At 44.9% G+C, this 26,278-nt stretch overlaps 1 protein-coding gene across 2 annotated transcripts in view; it reads left to right on the top strand.

Moving 5' to 3' along the window:
* Positions 1-24,405, top strand: part of YIPF1 (Yip1 domain family member 1) — a 38,589-nt gene extending 14,184 nt beyond the window's left edge. For both annotated transcript variants that reach the window (XM_032844110.1, XM_032844109.1), the window contains 5 exons: positions 1,672-1,788; positions 5,231-5,397; positions 5,756-5,938; positions 10,776-10,871; positions 23,876-24,405. In XM_032844110.1, coding sequence (XP_032700001.1) covers positions 1,672-1,788; positions 5,231-5,397; positions 5,756-5,938; positions 10,776-10,859 — 551 coding nt within the window. In that variant the 3' untranslated portion in view covers positions 10,860-10,871; positions 23,876-24,405. The remainder of the gene's footprint in view (positions 1-1,671; positions 1,789-5,230; positions 5,398-5,755; positions 5,939-10,775; positions 10,872-23,875) is intronic.
* The last annotated feature ends 1,873 nt before the right edge of the window (positions 24,406-26,278 follow it).

Below are 26,278 nucleotides of genomic sequence, written 5' to 3'. Positions count from 1 at the left end.
CAACACAGGGTCAGTTTTGTTCATTTGTTCAACAGAGCTTTGGGGGGTTTTTTAATTGCTGAATTGTAGGAGGTGTTTTGGTCTTGTTTGTTTGTTGCCTCTTTCGTATGGTCAGTACGCAGAATAATACAGTGAACAAGATTTAGTCCCGTAGCAGAGAGCGTGCAGGCTAGCGAGTCAGTAGCAATTAGTGGAAAGCCACTGCTGGTGAGTCTTGGAGCGTCTCAGTCGGTTGCTTGTGCTCCCTTTCCCACTGTCAGGAACCAGCCTGGCTTGGAGAAGTGCTAACCAGTTTCTGCCAGGCATCTCCCGCAGCACAATAATTTTCTGAATTTTGTGATATGTCAGGGCGCCTATAGTTATTCCCAAAGGTGTCCCAAAACATTGGTGAAATTGGAAAATTAAATTCCTAAAATTTATTAGAAATCTCTCAATTTAAAAATTCTGTTTGGGGGCACCTGGGTGGCTCAGTGGGTTGGGGCCCCTGTCTTCAGCTCAGGTCATGATCCCAGAGTCCTGGGATCGAGTCCCGCATCAGGCTCTCTGCTTCGCAGGGAGTCTGCTTCCTCCTCTCTCTGACTCTGCCTGCCTCTCTGCCTACTTGTGATCTCTGTCAAATAAATAAATAAATAAATAAATAAATAAATAAATTCTTTAAAAAAAATTTCTGTTTGTTCTACATAGAACTTTTTCTAGATAGGGAGAAACAAGGGTGGCATTCATGAAATCAAGTGAAATCGTGAAAAGGATTTGCAAAGCATGGTGTACTCGTTCGTGCAGTGGGATATTTGATAACCACTAAAAATAGAGTGAGTTGATTTTTATGAATAGCTATGGTAGAATCTCTAGATATTAAAGTGGAAATAGTACAGAGCAAGATATGTATGTACATATTATACATACACACACATATATACGTATGTATGTTACCATTTATATAAACACACACCACATACGCATTTGTTTATAGGTATGTAGAAATCTCTGGCAGGATTTGCCAGAAACGGGTTATGGCGGCAAGCTCTGGGGAGGAGAAATGCACAGAGCTAGGGAACAGAGAGAGGGAAGGAAGTTTATTTTTCTCTGGATTGCCTTTGTACCTTTTGAACACTGAACTATGTGCATGTATTACTTTTTCATTAGAAAAACAGAGCCTTAAACACACGTTACTTGCACACACACACCCATGATAAACTGGTACATTAAATTAACTCTTCCCTCAAGTGTTCTGCTGGCCCTATTCTTCCATTTAGATTGCAGAAGGACCTGCCTGATTTATTTTTCTCTGGCATCAATTAACATTTGGCACTTAGATAAGGGAAGTAACCTTTGCTTCCTGTACCCCGATGGTGAAGATTTAACAAAATGTCCGTGATTTTTTGGACGATCCTCTAATGAAGGAAGCTATAAACAAATTAGTGTCTTTATTCACCTAATTGTGGAAGGTGTTTTGGCCTTTTCATTCAGTCTCCCGTCTTCAGTGCACCTAATTGCTGAGTTGTGTGTTTGACCTTTTAAAAAAGAAGATTCCCATTAAATGAGCATTGATTGCATCTAAAATTCATTTTCCCTTGCTTACATGAATAGGGAGAGGGAGATAAGAAATTACTCTGTAAGTGTCCAGAAGCAGGGCTTCATTTTCTTGACTGAATTTTCTGGTTTTCTCTGCAGGCCCCTTTTGGATCTGTGCCACACTGGTCTTTGCCATAGCAATTAGTGGGAATCTTTCCAACTTCTTAATCCATCTGGGAGAGAAGACATACCATTATGTGCCCGAATTCCGAAAAGGTTGGTGAATAGCTTCAGTCATTTGGAAGGCTTTCAGTTTGTAACCATGAGTTCCTTTTACTAAGCCCTTGGGCCCCTGTCTCTAGGTGCTGCAGCCCGGCTTTTTGTCTTTAAGGATTCAAACATACTTATCATCTCAGAATTACCACCCATCTATATAAATCTACATAATCTTTTATTTTATTGTGGTAAAATATGCATACCGTAACATTGACCATTTTAACTCTTTTAACGTATACCATTCAGTGGCCTTGAGTACATGCACGATATTGTGAATCCACGTTTCTTTTGGGAAGCTGGAAGGCAAGGCCGAGTAGCAATTGGAATTTATCCAAAGAAAAATGTGCAAAGTAAGTAAAAAGCAGTGTGCATGAAAGTCTCCATTGTAGCATTACTTGTATTATCCAGATGTTGGAAACAATAGGGGCATTGTTTTTTAAGTCTCGGTGACTCAACTAGCTGGGTCGGTAGCCCCTAATCATGAAGCACTTAGAACAATGTGGGACACTGATAATCCAAAATTATGCCTGTGCTGTTGGCAACGTTGTTACAGAGAAGTCTGCAAATGGTCAGAGGGTCTCTCAGGGAGAACATAGAAAGGAGTTTGTCCTAGCGATGGGCTTGTGGATGACATTGTTTTTAAAACTTCCTTTCTTGTGGCAATATTGGATTATTACACAAAGAAAGCAACAAACAGTGTTTTAGAGACTTGCAGAGGACAGCCGCTCCCCAGTGAGGAAGTTTGGCTTTGTAGGAGATTGAGTGTGTCACTTCTTCTGCCCTCTTCTTGCCTCCCCCTGTCCCTCTGCCTGCCTGCTGTCCTGTTGAAAGGCTCTAGATAGATGAGGCTAAGAGCACAGTCTCCAGAACCAGGTCACAGGCTTCAGGTTCCAGTTCCACCACTCATTAGCTTCTACGGATTGGGCAAATTAGCTCATTGCTGTTGGCCTCAGATTCGTTATGAGTGCAATGGGAATAGTAATACCTATACTGTTGGGCTGTTGTGAGAATGAAGAATTGATATGTGTAAAGAGGTTGGAATAATGCCCTACACAAAAAAGAGTTCCTGCACATGCACACATATGTGTGTGTAGGGAGATACATAGTTACCTCTGTGTGCATATGTCTCTCATGTATCTGTGTGTGTGTGTCCCCATGTCCCCTTCCTTGTACCCTCCTGGCCCGTTTACATGGAGTCAGACTTGGATTCAGTTGCCTTTGTCAAATGACTCTGGTTTAACTCAATAAATGTTATTCATGAGATATAAACCCTGCCTTCAAGTTGTACAGAGGTTAACTAAAGAAAGATAGATAAATGAGTATTGCTGTTAAGTGGTATGTATTAAATTCTGTATCAGAGGTATGTGTAGGTATAGTGACAGAGAAGGAGTAATGGCCCTCCCTGCGTGGGGGACTGGACGCTCAGGAAGGTTTTTATCTTTTCTTATCCTCCTTGGTTGGGAGTCATGATAGAAATGTACAAGTAAGATAGTCATTGACTCTATCAATAAACATTTTTCCATTTTTTGGAAGATTTATTTATTTATGAGAGAGAAAGAGAGTGGGGGGAGGGGCAGGGGAGAGAATTTTCTAGCAGACTCCCCGCTGAGCGCAGAGCCTTACATGGGGCTCAGTCCCATGACCCATGAGTTCACGACCTGAGCCAAAACCAAGAGTCAGATGCCCAACTGACTGAGCCACCCAGGCTCCCCTAAACATTTTTCCATTTTATGTAAAGAGTATTTACATAAATACTTTACATACTTTATAGAGTACTTTAAAGTACTTTCTAGAATACTTTAAAGAGTATTTACATAAACATACAAAGATCCTTCTTCCACCACTTGTTAATTATTTGACCTTGACCAAACCACTTAGCTTCTTTGATCCTGTTTCCTTATCTCTAAAATGAAGATGTACATTATGTGAAATAATGTATTTACATATCAGTTAATAATATAAAAGGCTAATTCTTTTTTTTTTTAATTTTTTTTTTAAGATTTTATTTATTTATTTGTCAGAGACAGAGGGAGAGAGAGCGAGCGAGCACAGGCAGACAGAGGCAGAGGGAGAAGCAGGCTCCCTGCCGAGCAAGGAGCCCGATGTGGGACTCGATCCCAGGACGCTGGGATCATGACCTGAGCCGAAGGCAGCCGCTTAACCAACTGAGCCACCCAGGCGTCCCTAAAAGGCTAATTCTTGACTGAGCATTTATTACTTATCAATCAGTGTTCCAGAAAGATTCGTTTTAACTCATTTAACTCTAGTAATCTTATATGATAGTATACTGTGATTATTCCCATTTTACAGATGAGGAAGTTAAGGCAGGAAAGTTAAGTAATTCGCTTACTCAGAGTTACTTAGCTACAAGTGGCAGAGTTAGGGTTAGAACCCGTGGAGTCCATACGTGGAATCTGTGCCCTTGACTATTACACAGTGTTGCCTCTCAGTCTCTCAGTAATGTACTTAGTGGGATGCCTGACACCTAGTGGATGGACATAGGCATAGAGGCAATTTCTTCCTCTTCCTTTAATCCAAAAAAAAAAAAAAAAAAAAAAAGGCAGGCAGTGTATCAGGAGAATTACATTTGGCTTAATGAGGGAGTTCCCAATGTGAAAAAAAACTCCCCTGGGAGCTAAAAATGTTTTGGCCAATCATATGTCTTAACCAGAGTCTGACTAAATTACTTGGGGTGCCTTTGTGCTTGCCAAGAGCATAAAGTGCGTCACCTACTGATTTCCTGTGGGAAGGACTGGTGCCATGGGTTTAGCCACACTTACTGGTTCTCCACTCCAGAAGAGGGAAAGCGAAGCCTCTGGAGCATGGTGCTCCTGGAGGAAGAGGAGGAAGGGACAGCAAAATACTGAACGTTGCTGTTCTGAGGAGCTGCTAGCTGGCATTTCCAGCACAGAAAGCGAAAGTGAGGAACTTTTTGAGTAACGATGTTCACCGAGTTTGTCGGTGAACTGAAACTCCCTACTTCAGGGACAGAAGGCACTCTGAATAGCATGCAGAGCCAGTTAATCTGTACCCAGATTTTAATAAATTTGCTTGAGAAATCAGCATCAGCCCTTGTGATACTAGGAAAGAGGGTGTGTTCTTCTAAGGGCATAGTTGGCTTTCCTTTGTTCGAAATGCTTGATATGTTTCAACGCTTGTAGTGAGGCCCTCTGAAGTCTTTCAGTTGCATAATGCAGTGTTTAATACTTTAGCTGTTATTAAACAAATTATAAAAGCCACATGAGAGACCACTGGTCATCACCATAAAGATGGTGCTGAAGATTCGTCAATCAGGACTGTCCTCAGGTGTCTGCTCTAAGACGCGACCCCACGATCCAGTGAAGCAGGTGGACATGCTAGGAAATAAGGTGGGAGACGTGCTCTGATAGTAGTTAAAGGCATGATTACACGGGGCTTACCACCTCTGTCCTGTCCTCCTCAGTGTCCATAGCGGCCACCATCATCTATGCCTACGCCTGGCTGGTTCCTCTCGCACTCTGGGGTTTCCTCATGTGGAGAAACAGCAAAGTTATGAACATCGTTTCCTATTCGTTTTTGGAGATTGTGTGCGTCTATGGATATTCGCTCTTCATTTATATCCCCACAGCAGTAAGTACCACACTTCTTCTGCGTGACGCCCTGGGCTTGTGGAAAATTCAGCCAGCGACATCATTTCTAGCCCCGCATTGATGGGCACCTGAAATATCCTTTGAATTTAGAAAGTCAGCAGGAGGGGGGATAGGGAGCCAAATGCCTTTGCTGGACCTCAGGCCCTTCGATCTGAAAGCATTCACCTCAGTCTGCGTGTTGGGATGTTTGTCCAGGCTGGGATAGAGAGGCCGGAGTGGCAGGGGGCACCTGCCTGCTGATGGGCTCAGGGGACTTTATAAACACAGATGCCTGGAGTGAACACATGTGTCTCCCAAATGCCTCCCGTAAAGCCTTCCTCTCCCTCCTTTTCTCTCAGGTACTGTGGATCATCCCCCAGAAGGCTGTTCGGTGGATTCTAGTCATGATTGCCCTGGGGATCTCAGGCTCTGTCTTGGCAATGACCTTCTGGCCAGCTGTTCGTGAGGATAACCGGCGCATTGCCCTGGCCACAATTGTGACAATTGTGTTCCTTCACACGCTGCTTTCTGTGGGCTGCTTGGTAATGGTCTTATTCCTGTGATCTTCCTGTGTGCTTTAGATAGAAATGCTGAAAGACCTCAAGCTGTTATTCACAATGATTCCTTTGAAACCGGCTCCATAAAATTAACATTGTTTTAAATAGAATATCCTAAATGAGAAGTGGTAAATTTAGGAGAATTTGATGGTATTCTCTGGCTTTGCCTAATTTCTGAAATTTGGTTATGATTCAGAGTCTGGGCAGAGGAAGTGGAGGTAGCTGAGTGTCTCTAATAGGTTGGGGTGCGGGGATGGGGGCGAGCTTGGCCTTTGGATGTCTTTGCTGGTTTTCTGCTCATACCTAGAAAGAGTTTTGAAATTTAAAATTTCATAGGTGGGAAGCATGACGATGGAGTCAAATTAGGAAAGAGGAAATATTTTTAAAGTAAATAACATTTAAAAGAGTCTTAGAGTTTAAGTATTTGGGTGTCTTTTTAGGGAAAGCATGTCCTTTTGAGTTGCACCGGCCCAGAGCAGAGACTGGCTCTGTCACTCACTGGCTGTGTGAGATTGGCCATGGCACCTAACTTCTCTGTATCTGAACGTCTTAATTGATAACATGGACATAGTATTTCCTGCCCCATAGAGTTGTTCTGAGGATAAAATAAAATAGTACATATAAAATATTTAATGTAGAACTTGTCCCATAAATGCCTGTAAATTAGGTCCCTTTCCCTTGATCATAAGGGGACATGATTTTCTATTTTCTGTGCACATTGTACACAAAAATTGTAGTCCATGGCCTTAACAAGGCCTGACACAGGGTTTAAAAGAACTCTGACTCCAAAAATGTTAAGGTCACCGATGAAGGAAAGGACATGCCCACAGGAGGACATCCACATCACGGATGTCTAGACCCTTGGTTAGGTTTTACAGTTGTGGGAGTAAATATTTCTTTGGCACCATCTGATCTATACTATTTTTGTGTAGACAGCCTGGGTCATGCATAAGATCCCGATACTTGATCATCGAACCAGTCGCATAAAAAGGGCCAGGTTCTGAGACACAGAGCTGGTTTACATATACTTTCCATGTGTCTGAGCTTTAAATTTTTGAGACCTCCAGAAGACTGTTGTTTTGACTCATGGCAGAGTGACACCATTAATTTCTGGCACTTGGAGCCCCTGGGCTGATCCCTTGTAATGCTGCTGCAAACCTCCGTGACCCTTCTGTCTGCTGAGGAAGAATGTCCTTTCTCACTGTAGCCCTCTCACTGGCATGTCCCCGTGTCTCCCTTGAATTTTCTTCTGTATATATCTAGTTGAATCATTGACGGAGAGAAAGAGGCAGGAAGAAGCGCTTCTTTGTTCAGTTGCGTAAAGAATCAAGAGGAGCATGGCATGTCAGACTTGGGATCAGGGAGGAGGGGGTAACGGGTAAGAGTGTTGCTAAGAATCTATTTCATTTCAATCTAAGTAGTGTTACTAAGAATCAATCTGTGTGTGGCGGAATTTTTTACGTCTATGCCTGTTCCTCCCTTTTGGGATAAATGACACTGACAGTGGGACTTAACCTGCCCATCTTGCTGCTCAGGAACTTGCTGGAAGAGAACAATTAGAGGGAAGCAGAAAGAGCCCTGTACTGCAAGCCTAGGCGAGAGCCCTCTTTCTCAGAAACTTGGCTTCCTCCTCTGTCATGGACATTCATATTTTGTGGGTTTTTGTGACCCTCAGTGAGATGGCTGTGAGAGCCCTTCATATGCTGTGAAGGGTTCTTCAGATGTAAAGAAGTTACTAGAAGAGTTTCATGTCATCTGAAGCTGCCAGGGCCCTCTGCTGCTCATCCCTCCTGAGTGCCTCAGGAAGGGTGGTGCGAGGCCACACAACTAGAGAGATAGGGCCCTTCCATGGGTGCCTCTTGCTGGCATCTTCCTGCCTCTCCAGAATGTCTTTCCCATCATACACTTGGTTGGGAAGTTGGAGAAGACAAAGAGGCAGGAGAGAAGGCCTTGCCTGGTTCGCTGCTAAGGGACTCTGGGGAGCCAGGCGCATTAAATGATGGAGCAGAGAGGGAATTGCAGGTGTAGGACCCCTTCTTGGAGGGGAAGCAGTTTTCTCCTCCTCAAAGAAGGGAACTATTCTATCATCAGGTGTTTAGCCTGGGGTCTCGTTCTCCAGCCAGAGATGGCCTCTTCTGTGCTGTTCTGGAGATGTGCAGGCCGAGAGGCTGAAGCAGAGGTGACGGAGATGGGGTCTGGCTCCAGCTCCCTCACCCCTGCTTTGGTTATTTTCCCTCTCTGGACCCCACCTCCTCACTGAGAAAAGGGAACTGCAGGAGCATCTTTTGCAAAGACTGAATGTTAGGTGTAACATGAACAACACAAGCTGAACACATGCAAGATGGCTTTTTGTTGTTGTTGTCTTTGAAGATTTTATTTATTTATTTGACAGAGACAGACACAGTGACAGTGGGAACACAAGCAAGGGGAGTGGGAGAGGGAAAAGCAGGCTTTCCGCTGAGCAGGGAGCCCAATGTGGGGCTCGATCCCAGGACCCTGGGCTCATGACCCGAGCTGAAGGCAGACGCTTAACAACTGAGCCACCCAGGTGCCCTAGGATGTTGTTTTATTGGAAGGGCAGGAAGAAGAATTGGCAGCAGAGGGGTACCAGCTGACCCAGACAGCTTGGCTTCCCACTCTGCCCTGGGGAGCACAGATTCGCATTTTCCCCTCAGTGTTCTGAAGCGTATGCCGGCCCTCTACCTGCCAAGGGCCCCGGGTGCTCATGGCTGTACACCATGTTGGTAGTGGGACGCTCCTGGCCAGGATGACTAAGGAAGCCACAGAGGGTGTGTGCTTGGCTGGCGTGTTTGAGCTGCACAACCCTGTGTTTGCAGGGGTTACTACTGATAGCGGACTGTCCTGTGCCCTCATACTCTGCCAGGTGACATTCCTGGCCTGACTTCTAGAAAGCCTGATGGTTCATCCTGACACTTGCGCGGTGCCTAGATCTAGATGGGGCACATAGGACAAGTGCCAAATTTCAGGTCACCCACAGAAGAGAAGAACGTTGTCTTGGGGCTGGACACTGCTAGATTGATACCCTAGCTCAGACACACAGGGTTGTGTAGCCTTGGGAAAATCTCCATCTCTTTGAGCCTTCACTTGCTCATCTCTAAAATGGGGTTAACATTGCCTGTTATTAATGATCAAGTGTGTGCCTGGTGCGCAGTAGGCACTCCCCAGATGGTAACTGTGGTTGTTACTAAGGATTTGTGGCATTCTTGAACTAATGAGTTCTAGAATTATAGCTGGCCCTTAGAGATCATTTTTTCCAATCCCTTTGTTTTACACATCAGAAAACTGAGGCTCAGAGGGGTGGAGTGACTTTTTCCATAGTTATGGTGTGAGTTACTAGCAAAGCCAAGTTTAGACCCTGGCCTCTTGCTCCTTTCTATCTGATGAGGGCCTCCTCCAAGAGCTTGTTAGAAAGGCACGGTTCCTTCACCAGGGGGCGTGCTTTGTGGCTCTGTGCACCCTCAAGATAGCTGGAGGAGCCCAGCACTGGCAGCACGGCCGCTGTCCCCGACCCCCTTAAAAACTGTTTTTTTCCCACCTCAGAAAGCAAGTGCCAGAACGGGCCCTGGGAAGAAAGCTTTTAGAGCTAATAGGATTCCTCTGGGAATGTGACAAGCTAGGGGGGCTCTGCAGCTAGAAACCTGGAAATGGACTGTTGAAGTGTCCACACTGAGGGTGTTGGGGAAAGCTCCAGTGCGTCATCTTGGTGCCCCCTTCTGGCTGATAGAGAGTAGAGCTGTTGAAATGGTTCCTCGCTTGGGTTTTTGTCTTTTTATCTTCCTCCTGCCCTGACTCCATGGGGGAAATCGCAAGTGTGCAGGGACCCCTGACTTATTAAGGGATTCCCCTTACTTTGAAGGACCTAGGTATTTTCCTGGGCTAAAATCCAGATTCTCAGACTTTGATACAGATCGGAAGATCCTCCTTGTTTTTTTTCCCTCTTCTATCTCCTGATTTTTTTTTTAAAGATTTTATTCATTTATTTATTTGAAAGAGAGACAGATAGTGACAGAGATAGAGAGAGAGAGAGCACAAGCAGGGAGGAGAGGGGGAAGCAGGCTCCCCGCTGAGCAGGGAGCCCGACGCAGGGCTCCATCCCAGGACCCTGGAATCATTACCTGAGCCGAAGGCAAACGCTTAACCACCTAGACGCCCCTGCCTCCTCCTGATTTTTGACAGTGAAGTCGTAGATGGTGAATGGAATCACTTATCAGACCTTTCTTTTCCAAGCTGGAGAATTATGAGGTCAGGCCTGGCTGGCACTTTTTTGTAAAGGTCTTTACCAAGAGCCAGCTGGTTTAGCAGCAATCTGTTGTGCCTCAGTTCCTTGAGTTTGGGTTGTTTACATCATGGGCCAGGCCCTGAGTGAGAGGCTGGTGGCATAGGGACAGGAAGGATACTGTCTTCGCCCTGGAAGAGAGACTGTGTAAGGTAGCGATGAAGAGCCTAAACCTTGAAGTCAGAAAGACCCGGCTCTCCCACTCACTAGCCATGTGCGCCGGATTGAATGACAGCCTCTCTGTGCCTCCGTTTCTCGTTTGTCAAGGAGGATAATCATAGCAGCCTGACAGGGTTCTTATGCAGATTAAGTCCTACGCAGGAAGTAGCCAATAAACAGTGGCTACATTTTAAAAAGTAACTCCGAGTAAGTGAGATGGACAGAAAGTCACTTGTAGTTCCGTGGGATGACAAGCATGGCAGAGGGAAACATAGGAGCCATGAGAAATACTCTTAGCATGGAGTCTAGAACACTCGAGCGGACTGTTGTGTTTTAACTGCCTGCATGCATTTCCTTTTCCTGCAGGCATACTTTTTTGATGCGCCAGAGATGGACCACCTCCCAACAGCTACAGTTGCTCCAAACCAAACAGTTGCGGCAGCCAAGTAGCTGAAGAGGAAAGTAAGAGATTGTATTATTGTTTCGGTTTTTTTTTGGTTTTTTTTTCGGAGGTTTGGTACAGTAACAAATGGGCAAGTGTGTCACTTCTGAAATCGTTAACATCAGGAACCAAGAAGGCCAGACCCTTTTGTCTTTCTGTACGACTCACTATGGTGTTTGGGCACGAGCATGTCTGTATCTACGCGGCCCGCCAGCCGGAGTCCTCCATTGTGAAATCCGCATGGTCCTGGCGTGATAGATTTGGGAGATGTGAGCTCAGCTTTTTCACTGGAGGAGCTCCTGCCTTTTGGCCCCAGCATCCCCTCTCCTCTGCGCTCTGTCCTCTTCCCAGGAGCAGAGTATGGGTTTGTTCTATTTGGGTACACTCCTGGTGGTTTTCCTAGTTTCCCTGTGACTTCTCAACCTGGCCTCAGACCCTGAGTATGACTTCTCTTGAATTACTCATAGGGTTCCCAAAGCCTACAAATGCTCATGGCTGGTTTGCTCTCTGGCCTCTTAGATGATTCTGTTTCAGTGGTTGGCTCAGTAGGTCTGCGTCCAGGAAGAAGAGACAAATCCTCCATGGCTTATTCCTTGCCTCCCCGTTCCAGCTCCTCAGTGTACCAAGGCTGCGGCCATGCTGAACTTCTTGCCACTGCCAGAACACACATGCCCTTGCACTTGCCGTTCCAGATGTCTGAGTATTCCCTCTACTCCAGCAGTCATCACGTTCCTTGTGATCCCGAGACACCTTGTATTAGACATCGCTGTTAATGGTGCTGGAAGCACGAGTTCTTCACGGTCTGTGTGTCCATCTGCACAGTCATTTGTTTATTCATTGATTCATTTGTCCTCCATGGACTGGTATGCCTCTCCAGTTCAACTCAGCAATGTGAGAACAAGAAATGGGTATTATCCTGCTTCTTTGTTGCTCACCACAAGACCTGGTATATAGGGAGTGCTTAATAAATGTTTGTGGGGTGAATGAATGCAGCCACACTCTGCACATGATCTCCCTGCCCATGGAGAACCTCTAGTCTGTTTTGTAATCACAGGGTGACCTTCTCCTTTCCCAGAGCAACAGGGTGTGGTGCAAAGACCAGGGCCTTTGCAGTCAAGTGGAACAAAAATGAAATCCTGGCCTCACCACGTACTAGCAGTGTACCTGGGACAAGGAGCTTACTGTCTCTGAGCCTCAACCAACGTAACTGTGAAAGAAGGATGATACAACCTGTACTAGATTAGAGATCATGTTTATAAAAGCTCCTGGCTCATAGTTAAGATGCTCAGTGACAGAATCAAGCTACTAGCCCTCTGAGAGTGGGTCTGTATTGGTGCTGAAATTTGGTGGTTCTCACAGACTTTACCTTGACTCTTTATTTCCTTTCTGTAAAACCAAATAGATTTTCCTTCTTAGTTGAGGAATTTGGGTTGCAGGCCTTGCAAGTTGACAAGATGTGGTTGGCCAAAGACACCTCTGGCCATCTTGGTGGTAAGACAGCTGCCCTGGCCAATGGAATGCCTAAGAAACTATTGTAAATGTCACCACCCACCTTCCCCTCTTCCCCTCTTCACATGGGGATGTGATGATGTCAGAATCAAAGGTCAGAGCCCTTGGAGATAGGGTGGGCTCTTCTCTCCTTTTTACCATAAAGAGGCTGAGGCCAAGAGAGAACAGTGCCTTGTCCAAGGCCATCCCAGAGTTTTGTGGTAAACTAACATGTGTATATCACATTCCATTCTACAAAATACCATCTAGATCACTCTCTCTTTGTCCACTGTTAGCAGCCTTACTGACCCCATCGTGTAGATAAGGAAGCTGAACTTAAGTTTGAGTTGACTAAGATCACCTGCCTCTTTCTTTTTTTTTTTTTTTAAGATTTTATTTATTTATTTGACAGAGAGAGATCACAAGTAGGCAGAGAGGCAGGCAGAGAGAGAGAGAGAGGAGGAAGCAGGCTCCCCGGCGAGCAGAGAGCCTGGTGGGAGACTTGATCCCAGGACCCTGAGATCATGACCTGAGCCGAAGGCAGAGGCTTAACCCACTGAGCCACCAAGGCGCCCGATCACCTGCCTCTTAAAAGGCACAGCTGGGACTCAAACCCAGGTATTCTGGAGCCATTTCTTGAGGTTTTTCTACTTTCCCACTTTTAAGGTTGATGTTCTTTTTACCCCTAAAATTTGCAGGCTCTCACTCCTGGACTTTGGCATCTTTTTTGAATCTTCCTTTGCTTTTCTAGAGATGCTTCAGTTCAGAGAATCCATACTTATTGGATTGCACAACCTCCCAGGAATTTGAGGGCTGTATTAATTATCTATTGCTGCCTAACAATGTTACCTCAAACCTAGCACCTTAAACAATACCCATTTATTAGTTCAGTTTCTGTGGCTCAGGAGTCTGGGCATAGCTTAGCTGGGTTCTGTCCTTCAGGTTCTCTTACAAGGCTGCACTCAAAGTGTTGGCCTGGGCTGGGGTCTCATCTGAAAGCTCGACTGGAAGGATCTTCCTCCAAGCTCACCAGGTTGTTGGCAAGATTGATGTCCTTGTGGTCTGTTAGACTGAGGGTGCTCCTTACTCAGTGTCACCTGGAGGCTGTCCCCAGTTCCTTGCCACATAGGATGGCTGACTTCATCAAAGCCATAAGTGGAGATAACAGACAGTCTATTAGGAAGACAGAGATAATATAAAGTAAAGTAACTGTGGAAGTGATATCTATCACATTGAGTTAACTCAATGCTATAATCCTCTTTAACAAAGCTTCCAGACTGTATGACTTCCCACCGTGACTAAAGCTGTTTTCCACCAGCCCCTTCTTGTCCACACCACATCTGAGTTTTCCTATATTCTTTTGATGAGATGCAAGTTACAAGTCTTGCCCACACTCAGTGAGACAGAATTACCCAAAGCATGAGTACACGGAGGCAGGGATCATTGGAGGGCATTTTTCACTTGATCTTAGCCAAAAGGCCAAGAAGCGATAGGAGGGCATTTTTATTTTACACTATGTTTCAGCTTTATTATGGTATCATTAACAAGAAAATTGTAAGTTACTTAAAGTATACGTTGTGATGATTTGATCTACATGTACATTGTGTGGAGGCCATTGTGTAGTCTGCCACAAGCACACACCCTTGTAATATGTATGTATTTGAAATATTTGCATAGTCTGTTGTCAATCCATATAGTAACTATTAAAGCTTAATTTTTTATTTTTTGATGAAAAATAAATATTTATAGAAGTTCTAAATTTTTCTTCCATTACCTCAGTGGGTGGTTTTTACAGTCCACTGCCTTAGAATGAGCGTATGGTAGCTTGTTTGCCTTATGGTTTGATTGTCTACATACTTGTTAAGCTCCTCCTGCAGATGGATTTCATTAACTGTTAGCAGAGAAGGCCCTGGGGCAAGGTGGGTCTCTTCCTGAGATTGAGGTCCATGGAAAGGGATTAAGTCTGATTGGGCTTGAACTCCCCAGTACATTGGCCTAATGCCTGCCTGGCACAGACAGAGCAAGTGCTCAATTAACGTTGGGTGGCTGGAGGTGACCCTTTGTAAAATTAAGGCAAGAGGGGGGATGTGGGCTTTTATTAGAGGTGTCTTGGCTCACGGAGCCCTCATTTATTCTTTCACTCAGCATTTACTTGAGGCTGTTTTGTGGCCTCCGTGGTCCAGGAACTGGAGACCCAGAAAGTCAAATACAGTCAGCCTCAGGGAGCCTTGGTCCATGGGTAAAACAGCTAAACAAATAATAAACAGGCAGTGTTTGTAGAGACGTGCCAGACCCAAATTGTGAATTGATGAGCATGGTGGGAGCACAGAAGCTGTGACTCACTGGCCTGAAGGAAGGCTTCATAGAATAGGTGTTGTTTGAGCTGGACCCTGAAGGTTGGGCAGAAGCAATCAGTTACCTATTTTTCTGAAGAGAGTAGTTAGCTTCTCATGGCATTTGGGAAGGTGAAGTCATAGGTTCATTGGGACACAATGATGTGATGTGGGCTCCTATCCCTGGGAACAAGAAAATCTGAGCCCACAGTAGCAGCCATTGCTTGGGTCTCTCTTGGCCAAAAATACCTGACATCGACCTAGGGAGGGGCTCTTTGAGGCTGCTCCTGTGTTAGAACTCAAGTTCCTTCCTTGCATTTTGTTATGAAGGCTCCAGGCCAGTGTCCCAGGTGCTCTAAACCTTCAGAGAGTCAGAAGCTGGCGTTTGAGAAAAGCCTGGTCCTCCGGGCCTTTGTAGACCTCCCATCCTGATTTATATAGATTTGACACCTTTGGGCTTTGCTCAGATCTATAAACTTGGGCATCAGTGTCTCCGTTCGGGTGTCAGGTCTCCAAATGAGATAGTGACGAAGAGTTTCTTTGGAGCTTCCGTGGCAGAAGCATCAATCGCTTTGCCAACGAGGGCTGTCCAGAGCCCCAGGCTCTGCGGATTTATGAGCTGCCTGCGCCTTCTTCTGTAATCTCTAGACTTGCAGCTTTCACTGAAAAAGAATGGCTTCTAGTCTCGCAGATAACATTCCTCATGTAAATCTGCACACTGGAGGGCTTAGCCTGGCGTGGATTACCAGGAGAACATCCACCCCTTCTCTCCCTGGAAACTCGGGATCACAGAGGAGCCTCCAATGACTTGTGATCAGGGAAACCACCCCTATATAAATCATGGAGATATTACAGAGAATATCTGGCTTGCTTCTTCCCTCTTTTCCTTCCTTTTTAAAAATTATTTATTTATTTAAAATATTTTATTCATTTATTTGACAGAGATTGCAAGTAGGCAGAGAGGCAGGCAGAAAGAGGAGGAGGAAGCAGGCTCCCCACAGAGCAGAGAGCCCGATGTGGGGCCCGATCTCAGGACCCCGGGATCATGACCTGAGCCGAAGGCAGAGGCTTTAACCCACTGAACTACCCAGGCACCCCATACTTCCTTTTTTTTTTTTTTTAATTAAATTATCACCTGAGGGCCAGTGCCATTTCTTCTCTGAGCCAAGACCCAGGGGAAGCCTAGAAACTGTGCCTTGGGAGTCTTACTTTGGCTTGTGGGATAGGGTATCTGAAAGATGACATTTGTATTGGGGCTGCCTTCCCAGGAGCTATGACAAGTGGGTCTGTCTGGAAGAGGGTGGCCAGCAGGTAATTACACTGCGGTGTGATCGGGCTTTAGTAAGAGATGAGCAAAGGGGATTAGGAGATTCCTTTGTAATTAAAAAACCCTCCTGATTTGATACAGGGTTTATGTGCAATTATCCTTTCACTCACTCCTGTTAAGAGTGTTCATATTATAAGCCAAAGCTACAAACCATTTTACTATGTTTATACACATCAATTCTTTTATTCTGAAATCAGTTTTAACTCAATGCTATAATCCTCTTTAACAAAGCTTCCAGACTGTATGACTTTCCACCATGACTAAAGCTGTTTTCCACCAGCCCCTTCTTGTCCACACCACATCTGAGATGTCCCTGCCCAGAGAGCCCAGTTTCAGTGTCTGTGCTGTTTCTCCATCAGTTTTCTTCCTGGTTCTCTTTGAAGTCAATCGGAAGAACCTGGGTTGGAGAGTGGGTCAGCACAGTAACATTTTTTTAAAGATTTTATTTATTTATTTGAGAGGGAGAGAGAGAGCACAAGCAGGGGGAGAGGCAGAGGGAGAAAACGAAGCAGGCTCTCCACTGAGCACAGAGCCCAATGCAGGACTCGATCCCAGGACCCTGGAATCATGAGCTGAGCCAAAGGCAGATGCTTAACCAACTGAGCCACCCAGGCACACAACACAGTAACTTTTCATTCTTGCTTAAACTTATTTAGTGCAAAGTTTTTACACATAGACAAAAGCAGAGTGAATAGTATAGTGAATGTCCATGTACCCATTGCTTACTTTGCACAGTTGTCAACTCACTGCCAACTTTATTTCATCCATCCACCCATCTATACCCCCATATTATTTTGAAGCACATCTAAGATTAATACCCCATATTATTATTATTATTTTAAAGATTCCATTCATTTATTTGAAAGAGAGAGAGAGATCACAAGTACTCAGAGAGGCAGGCAGAGAGACAGGAGGAAGCAGGCTCCCCGCTGAGCAGAGAGCCCGATTCGGGGCTCGATCCCAGGACCCTGGGATCATGACTTGAGCCAAAGGCAGAGGCTTTAACCAACCGAGCCACCCAGATGCCCTACCCCTTATTATATTTAAGCATATCTAAGCACATGTGTTATTTGATCCATAAATATTTAAATCCTGGATCTATAAAAGACACTTTTAAACTTTTAAAAACATAACCATAATACCACAGTCACACCTAAAAAAAATTGTATCTTCTTAATACAGGCATACCCTGGGCTATTGAGCTTTGCTTATTGCGCTCCACAGATACTGTGTGTGTTTTTGTGTTTTGTTTTGTTTTGTTTTGTTTTTTTACAAATTGAAGGTTTGTGGAAGCCCTGTGTTGAGCCGAGTCTGTCAGCACCGTTTTCCCAAAAGCAATTGCTCACTTTGTGTCTCTGTGTTACATTTTGGTAATGCTTGCAATATTTTAAACTGTTTCATTATTAATATGTTTCTTACGGTGATCTGTGATCACAGGTCTTTGGTGTGACTGTTGTAATTATTTTGTGGCGCTATAATCTGTACCCATATGTAAGATGGTAAACTTCATAAAGGTTATGTGTGTTGTGATGGCTCCACTGACCAACCATTCCCCTGTCTCTCTCCCTCTCCTCGGGCTTCCCTATTAAAAAATTGTAATATTGAAAATGGGCCAATTAATAGCTCAACAATAATCTCTGAGTGTTCAAATAAAAAGAGTCACACATCGCTCACTTTAAATCAAAAGCTAGAGGTGACTAAGCTTAGTGAGGAATGATGTCGAAAGCCAAGATAGACTGAAAGCGAAGCCTCCTGCACCAAACAGCCAAGTTGCAAAAGCGAAGGAAAAGTTCCTGCAGGAAACTGAGAGCGCTGCTCCAGGGGACACACGGATGATAAGAAGGTGGAACAGCCTTAGTGCCGATGTGGAGAGTGTGTGAGCGGCCTGGATAGAAGAGCAAACCAGCCACCACATTCCCTTAAGGCAAGCCTGACCCCAAGGAAGGCCCGAGCCCTCCTCCATTCTGTGAAGGCTGAGGGAGGTGAGGAAGCTGCAGAAGGAAGGTTGGAAGCAGCAGAGGTGGGTTCATGAGGTTTAGGGAAAGAAGCCGCCTCCATAACGTAGAAGGACAAGGTGAAGCAGCCAATGCCCGTGTAGACGCCGCAGGAGGTGATCCGGAAGTTCCGGCTTGGATCATTCGTGAAGGTGGATGCACTGAACAACAGATGTTCAGTGTAGACGGAGCAGCCTTCTGTCGGGGAAGATGCCGTGTGAGACGTGCACTGCGGCAGAGAAGTCAGCGCCTGGCCTCAAAGCCTCAAAGGCCGGGCTGACTCGCGTGGGAGGGGCTCATGCAGCTCCTGACTTTACGTTAAAGCCGGTGCCCATTTGCCATTCGTAAAGCCCCAGGACCCTCAAGAATTTTGCTAAATCTATACTTTAGTGCTCTGTAAACCGAACAACGAAGCCTGGATGACAGCATACTTGTTTACAAGATGGTTTACTGAGTATTTTAAGCCCCCTGTTGAGACATCCCCAGAAAAAAAGATTCCTTTCAAAATATTCCTGCTCACTGACAGTACATCTGGTCACCCAAGAGCCCTGATGGAGACGGACGAGGTAAGTGTTCGAATGCCTCTGACACGGCATCCGTTCTGCGGCCCATGGATCACGGAGTCATTCCGGCCTTCTGATTAAGAGATTCAGTTCATAAGGCTGTCACTGCCACAGTGATTCCTCTGGTGGCTCTGGGCAAAGTGAAATAAAAACCTTCCGGAAAGGATTCACCATCCTAGAACATCCGTGATTCATGGGAAGAGGTCAGGATAGCCACATGAGCAGGAGTTTGGAAGAAGTTGGTTCCAGCCCTCATGGGCGATGCTGAGGGGTCAGGACGTCAGGGAGGAAGTGACTGCAGATGGGGCAGAAGGAGCAAGAGAATGGGAAGCGGAGGCTGAAGGCAGGACTGCGCGGCCGCCCTCTCAGGGTAAAACTTGAGGGTGAGCAGTTGCTTCTTACAGATGAACAAAGAAGGTGGTGTCCTGGGATGGAATCTACTCCCGGTGAAGATGCCGTGAAGGTGGTTGAAACAACAACACAGGATTCACAATATCACAGAAGCTTAGTTGATAAAGCAGCAGCAAGGTTTGAGAGGACTGACTCCAGTTTTGAAAGAAGTTCTACTGTGGGTAAAATGCTATCAAATAGCATTGCATGCTACAGAGAAATTGTTTGTGAAAATAATCAATCCATGTGGCAAACCTCATTGCTGTCTTACCAGAAATTGCCTCAGCCAGCCTTCAGCACCCACCACCCTGATCAGTCGGCAGCCGTCAACGTTGAGGCAGGACCTTCCCCCAGTAAAAAGATTATGACTCGCTGGAAGCTGATATGACGCTTAACATTTTTTTTAGCAATAAAGTATTTTTTAATTAAACTATGTACATTTTGGAATGCCTGGGTGGCTTAGTCAGTTAAGCATCTGCCTTTTGGCTCAGGTCATGATCCCAGGGTCCTGGGATCAAGTCCCACATTGGGCTCCCTGCTCAGCAGAGAGCCTGCTTCCCCCTCTGTTTCCCTCCCCTGTTCATGCTCACTCTGATTCTGACAAATTATGTCAGAGAAAAAAGTATGTACATTTTTCAGGCATAATGCTATTGCACACTTAGTAGACTCTGGTATAGTGTAAACATGACTTTTATATGCCCTGGCAAACCAAAAAGTTCATTGATTCACTTTATTGTGGTATCCACTTTATTGCCTTGGTCTAGAGCGTCTCCCCAATCTCTCTGAAGCATCATATGTACTTCAGTGTTTGAATTTCACCTTGCAGTTTGTTGATGTATCTCTTAAGTGTTTTTTAAATGGTAGATTCCCACTCCATTCTCCCCCCTTTCCCTTTACCATATATTTGTTGAAGAATGATTTATCCTATAGTTTTTCACTATCTGGATTTTGCTGATTGTATTTCTATGGTGTTGTTTATCATGTTGCTTTGCCTTTGTTTTCTGTAAACTGGTGGTTTGTCTAAAGGTTTGGTCAGATTCAGCATTGGTTGGTTGGTTAGTTGGTTGGTTGGTTGGTTGGTTGGTTTTGGCAAGACTACTTGATATGTGGTGTTAAATGCTTTCACCCATAAACTCTCTTGCTTTTTGATATTTAAAGTAATTAAGCGATGACTACATCTGTTAAATCATTAGGGTTTTCAAAATGGTGATATTTCAGTTCTATCTTTGCTTCTTTGTTTATTAATTAGAATACTTCTTTCATAAAAACTTCCTTTTATCTACTATTTGGCTCGGCAGTGATGTAATTCCTGGAGAAAAGCAGGATAAATGATTCTTTTGCTTTTTTCCCCACCTACTTTCAAAACAGTAGTTGGCTTGCTAGCACTCAGCAACAATGACCAGTTAGTTTCAGTCCATTGCAAGTATTATGCTTACCAATATTCAAGTTGTCCCTTCTTTGGCTAATGGGAAGCTCTTCAAATTGGCCCAAGTCCTGTTGGCATAGCCCTAAGAATCTCTGATAAATGTGTTATTATCTGTTAAAACAAAATTTTCCAGGCTTTTCCAGGCTCATCTTGAACATTTCCTGTCCCAGATCCAGACTGAGTCATTTCTTGAAGGAGTCTTGGTTCTGTTCATTAGGGAGATAGTCATACCAGGTCACAATCTGGACACTAGCAGTACTCGTTGCCATTGGGTTGTTTGTTCACAGGCCTTTTCACTGTTCAGAGTCAGGAAATAGATGTGTTGTGTGCTTGATGCCTTCTTTAAAGGAGATGCAATATGGGTTCATACTCATACTTTGAATTCTTATTTAGCACTACAGAGTTTTTTTCTCAATTGCTTTTATCTTATATCTGTATCTCCTTTCTTACCTACTGGGAATCTCACTTTACAACAATACCAGCAGTAGTAGATTGGGCTAGCACATAAGTACCTAATTGTTTTATCCAGGCACTAGTAACGGTCCAATAATAACAGCAACAGCACTCCCATTAATTACTGGAAACATTGCTTTAAAACCTTTTAAGGCTTTTTTTTTTTTTAAGGTTTTTAAGTTCTGGAGTTCCCCTTCCTGGCTTGTTTACTTGGAAGCCCACTATTTATTTTTCAGGACGCCCTTCAGATAGCCTGTCCTTGGGGAAGTTTAAATTACTTACTCCTCTGTGCTCTCCTACAGCTCTTTGTATGTTCCTCTGTTAGAGCACTTCTTATTCACAGGGACATAGACTGAGAATCCCTAGAGAGTGAAGATTTATTGACCAATATAGCTGCAGCATCCCACAGGCTTTGGGGAAAGCCTGATTTTGAACTTGACAGTTCATAGACCCGTCACATGCACACATGCTCGGTTCGTTTGCCTGGTGACTTGAGCACTTTTTACTTGTTCATTCATTGAGGGCCTACCCTTGGCCACCCTTTGCTGGGTCACTGGGGTCAACAGTGGAGATTGGACCTTCCCCTCCCAGATTTTACACCCCATTTTCTATCTCAGGTTTCAGATAGACTAGAAGGCCCTGCTAAATTAAAAAGAGAACCCTAACTTGGGGAACTTTGGGTTTGAACACCCCCGATCAGGCTTGGGTGCAGGGGTGCCACCACGAAGGGGGCTCAGGGCTGGCCTGGGTCGCAGTGGGACCACCCAACATGGGGAGCCTGAAGTGGCCAGCAGTCGGGTTGTAGGTAGGTAAGAGGCAGGGGAGCTCTGGCTGATGGTGGCATTAGGGACCAAGTCTGGCACAAAGGACAGTATCATCTTACTCGCCACCCTCTGGGCTAAGCCCCAGGAATCCCCAGCCTCTGTCAGGCTTCCTACTAAAGGTTGGCAGCCGGGCAAGGGAAATTTTCCGTCTTTAATCCCTCCTCTGGTCTTGACATTAATTTGGAACAGACAGCTAGAGAGATGAGAGAAAAAGAGCATGTTTATGAAAATAAAATCTTCAGTGCCTGCCCTGTGGGCTCCTTTGTCTCTACCTTTATTTAGCATTTCAGAAGCCCGAGCTAATGTTTACCAGAAGGCGAGGAAGGACTATTCTTCCAGTCCGGAAAACTGCAGCATTCATGCTTCTCCAACCACTTTTCACAGATATATTGTTGACATTTCCCTTTTCTAGAGCCGGGACATTGAGGCAGATACCCCTGCCTTAGGCCCACCTTCCTAGTTGTGATCCTACCCCCGAGGGTAGTAGGAGGCCTGGCACATTGTCTTAGGTTGGAGGCCATTTATTAGGAAACGGCCTCTCTGCCACATTTCTTAATCCCCACCCTGGATTTAACTATATCTAGCACCTCTTCCCAAATTTTCATCTATTGCAAATCGCCAGCTAGGTGTACCAACAGATGATTCAAATTCATTACGTTCAAGACTAAACCCATCTCCCCCGCAACCAGATCCTCCTTATATTTTCCTGTCTCCGTGAATGGCACAACCATCCACATTGCCCCTGACTTTAGACTAGGTTAGGTTCTTTATTATACTGACTCACAGTACCTCACAATTACAATTACATAAGTAATATGTTATGTATGTTTACCTGGTAGTTTCCACTGCCAGACTGTGTAACTTTCTTGAGAGTTGGAACCATGGTGCTTTATTCATCATGGTACTCCAGTGCCCAACCCATCTGACACATGAGTCCTTAATCACTATTTGTTGGAATAATTAAGAAATCCACCTGGTCACCCTAGAAACCTCATCATCAATGTAGAATCCCCCTTCTAACCTTCCATATCTTACCTATCTGTACAACTTTTCTATTCTACCACTGAAATGTTTCTCAGGTCTGTCCTATTAGTACTATGCCTGATGTTCAGGACCCAATCAGCTCACATTTGGACTATGATAATAACTTGGTGGGTTTCTCTATCTCTTTTCTTTTCCTTCTTCCAATCCATCCTATGCATAGCCAAAGCACTTTTCAAAAAATTATAAAACTGTGTCACTTAAGAACTTTCTTTTCTTCTTCTTTTTCTTCTTCTTCTTCTTCTTTTTTTTTTTTTTGGCCTCTGATCGTCTAAAAGACAAAATTTACGCTCCCTGCAGGATCAATCCCTAATCTGTTTGTCCTACCTCATATCCTGCCATTGTCCCCTGCACAACCTCATGCTTCAGCAACCACAAACAGCTCTCCAGTTTTCAAATCTTTTCATGTCCCTCCATATTTACTTTATTCCTCCTCTAGCACCTAACACAGCTGTTACAAGGAAGGGAGACAAAGAAGGATGGGGGAAGGTAGCTATGGGATCTGGCAGAGGAAAATCACTGGTTTTCCAAAGTAATAGAGGAAAACTTTTATAAAAATGTCCTCTCCCCTCCCATAATAAGTCTTCTTGGAGTTGGTGACTCAGGGCTCCAGGTTGTTTGGTATTGAAGCTATACCTCTGAACATAAACAAGTACCCTTCCGTACAGTTTAGGTCCTTTCTAAATATGGGGGGGTGTCTTTTTCTTTCTTTATTATTATAATTTTTTTAATGTTATGTTAGTCACCATACAGTACATTATTAGTTTTTGGTGTAGTGTTCCATGATTCATTGTTTGCATATAACACCCAGTTCTCCATGCAGTCCATGCCTTCCTTAATACCCATCACCGGGCTCACCCATCCCCCACATCCCAAAACCCTCAGTTTGATTCCCGGAGTCCATAGTCTCTTGTGGTTTGTCCCCATCTCTGATTTACCCCTCTTCATTTTCCCCTTCCTTCTCCTGATGTCCTCCATGTTATTCCTTATGTTCCACAAGTAAGTGAAACCATATGATAATTGTCTTCCTGTGTTGGGCTTATTTCACTCAGCATAATCCCCTCCAGTCCCATCCATGTTGATGCAAATGGTGGGTATTCATCCTTTCTGATGGCTGCGTAATAGTCCATTGTAATATCCAATGGGGGAGTCTTTTTCTTAAAAGTGACTCTTTTTGTTTTTCAGTTCTCTTTTCTGTTTTTTGAAGTGTGGTTCTTTGGGACATGGCATCTACTGCAGGGAAGCAAGCCAGCAGGAAAACTGATGGCATGGCCCACCCTCCAGCAGCTGTAAGGTGCCACGCTGAAGTCTCATCACCCAATTTAACAAACAGTAACTAAATGTTGTTCAGTCCATGTGTCTTTCGGCTCTTCTTTCTCACCTGTCAGTTATCGTTGTAACTATGCACCGATGTAGGACAAAATACAAGGGAACGTGGTAGGTGTGCCTGTCATCTGCCTCTTGTTGTCCTGGGACGCCCTTAACATGTGAAATGGATCCATCCTAACGTCTGATGACTTTCTTCGGAATTGTATACAGATGATCCTCTAAGGTGATCCTCTTCTCTCCAGTGCTTGCCATCGTAAACTGACCGAACTGTATGAACTTTGGTTTGGATTTATTGGGAGCCTGAATAATTTGTCTGTGGTGACTTGACACTGGGCAACCAAACCTGATTGTTGCAAAATAAATACCTCATAGAATGTCTGTCTGCATTTCATGACTTTGACCTCAAGTTCTTCCTTGATGTTTTATCTTTAGCATGCTGGAAGCTGCAGTAAATCTGGATTTATTTAATGAGATAGCTGTTGGGATGTGGGGATCAAAGTGGACATCAGAATTTTTCCTCCTGTAAGTATGGAACAGAGGGTTGAAAGAACTTGCTCCCTTATAACATATTTTGACACAGAGATTTTAGAAAAAAATTTTTAGGGCCCTTCACGGTGGCGTGACTCCTGGATCTAGTGCATTAACGGGAGAAACCAGTGACAACTTAGTTACTTGTTTTATTTTTTTATTCAAAACGTGTGCCCTCTGGGAGGCTGGGCTTCTGCCAGTCAGGATTGCCGATCCCCTACTGTTTCTGTTGTCCTCTTCAGGCCAGGAATTTCCAGTGTATTTCTGAGACAGCTACAAAGACACACGTGGACTTAAAAGGCTGGTCACACCGAAAAAGGAAGAGGCACACAAATTCAGGCCACCGTGAGCTTAAAGGTCAAGTTGGCAAGCCTCCCCTCAAACACAGGGTACCCTCCCCTCCATGAATTTACTTCACAAATGCAGGCAGTGCTCATATGTGCTGGTCAGCATTATAGGTGATGGGGCTGGAGCAGTGAACAAAACAGACCAGGACCCTGATCCCAGGGATCCTGCTGGCCCACGATCGTGGCTGGGGGGTTGCCGGCCTCAGCCTCTTCAAGGTCATGGTCTCCTCCGGGAACAAGTCCTTGTGCGCACATCTCTGCAGCTTTTGCCACTTGGTCTGAGCTCTTCCCCTGGGCCTCTCAGATCTAGTCTGAGCTTTCTTCCCTTTGTTGACTTCAGAGGTTTGAAAGCAGCTGTTCTGCCCTCCTCCCCCCACCCCCCACCAGCTCAGTGTTTATTCTGTCTTCAGGGACTCTTTGGAGAACTTGGTGTCTCTACCTTCCAGACCTTCTCTGAGCAGGTACCCTGGTGTTCTTTCATTAACACCTAACGCCTGCTGCCCAAGGCAGTGATTCTTACGCATGTGGACCCTGTGAGCGGCCGGTACCTGCCGTCTGCAACCTCCCCTTCCTGTGTCTCACCAAAAGTGGCAGGATTTTTCTCCACTAAAGAATAGAAGGATACTATGAAATAATAAATAAATAAATAAATATATATATATATATATATATATATATATATATATATATATATATTAGCCTCTGCTACGGTTTCTGACAGAGCTGCTAAGAGCCTTGCTATTTCCTGTGTGATACAGTGTATGACAGAGCTCCCAAATTTCTTGGAATTTCCTGGGTAGTGGCGCATTTTTTTTTTTTTTTCTAATGAGGTGACTCTTGGGGTGGTGGGATCTGGATGGGGCTGGTCACCAGGAAGACCAAGCCATGACTAGAAGCTGGGAACTTTCAGCTCCACTCCCCATTCTCTGGAGAGAGGTGAGGGCCTGGAAATGGAGGTAATAATCGATCAGGCCCGTATGATGAAGCCTTCATAAAAATCCCAAAAGAACGGGTTTGGAGAGCTTTCAGGTTGGTGAATACATCCACCTGCCAGGACGGTAGTGCATCCCCAGCTCCAAGAGAGACAAAAGCTCCTGCACCTAGGACCCTTCCAGACCTCGCCCCATGTATCTCTCCACCGGGCTATTCATTTATATCCTTTAAAACATCCTTTGTAATAAATCAGCAATAATGAGTAAACTTTTTCTGGGTCCTGGGAGCAAATTACCAAACCCAGGGAGGGGGCCTTGGGAGCCTCTTAATTTGTAGCCAAGTTGGACAGAACTCATGGGTAACCTGGGGACCCACTGCTTGCAATTGACAACTGAAGCGAGGGGGCAGTCCTGGGGGCCTGTGCCCTTACCCTCTGGGCTCTGCGCTACCT

This window comes from Lontra canadensis, unplaced genomic scaffold (assembly GCF_010015895.1).
Source record: "Lontra canadensis isolate GAN:19392208 unplaced genomic scaffold, GSC_riverotter_1.0 scaffold148, whole genome shotgun sequence".
Classification (NCBI taxonomy): Eukaryota; Metazoa; Chordata; class Mammalia; order Carnivora; family Mustelidae; genus Lontra; species Lontra canadensis.
The sequence above is the reverse complement of the archived record's forward strand: the minus strand, read 5'-3'. Positions and strand labels throughout refer to the sequence as shown.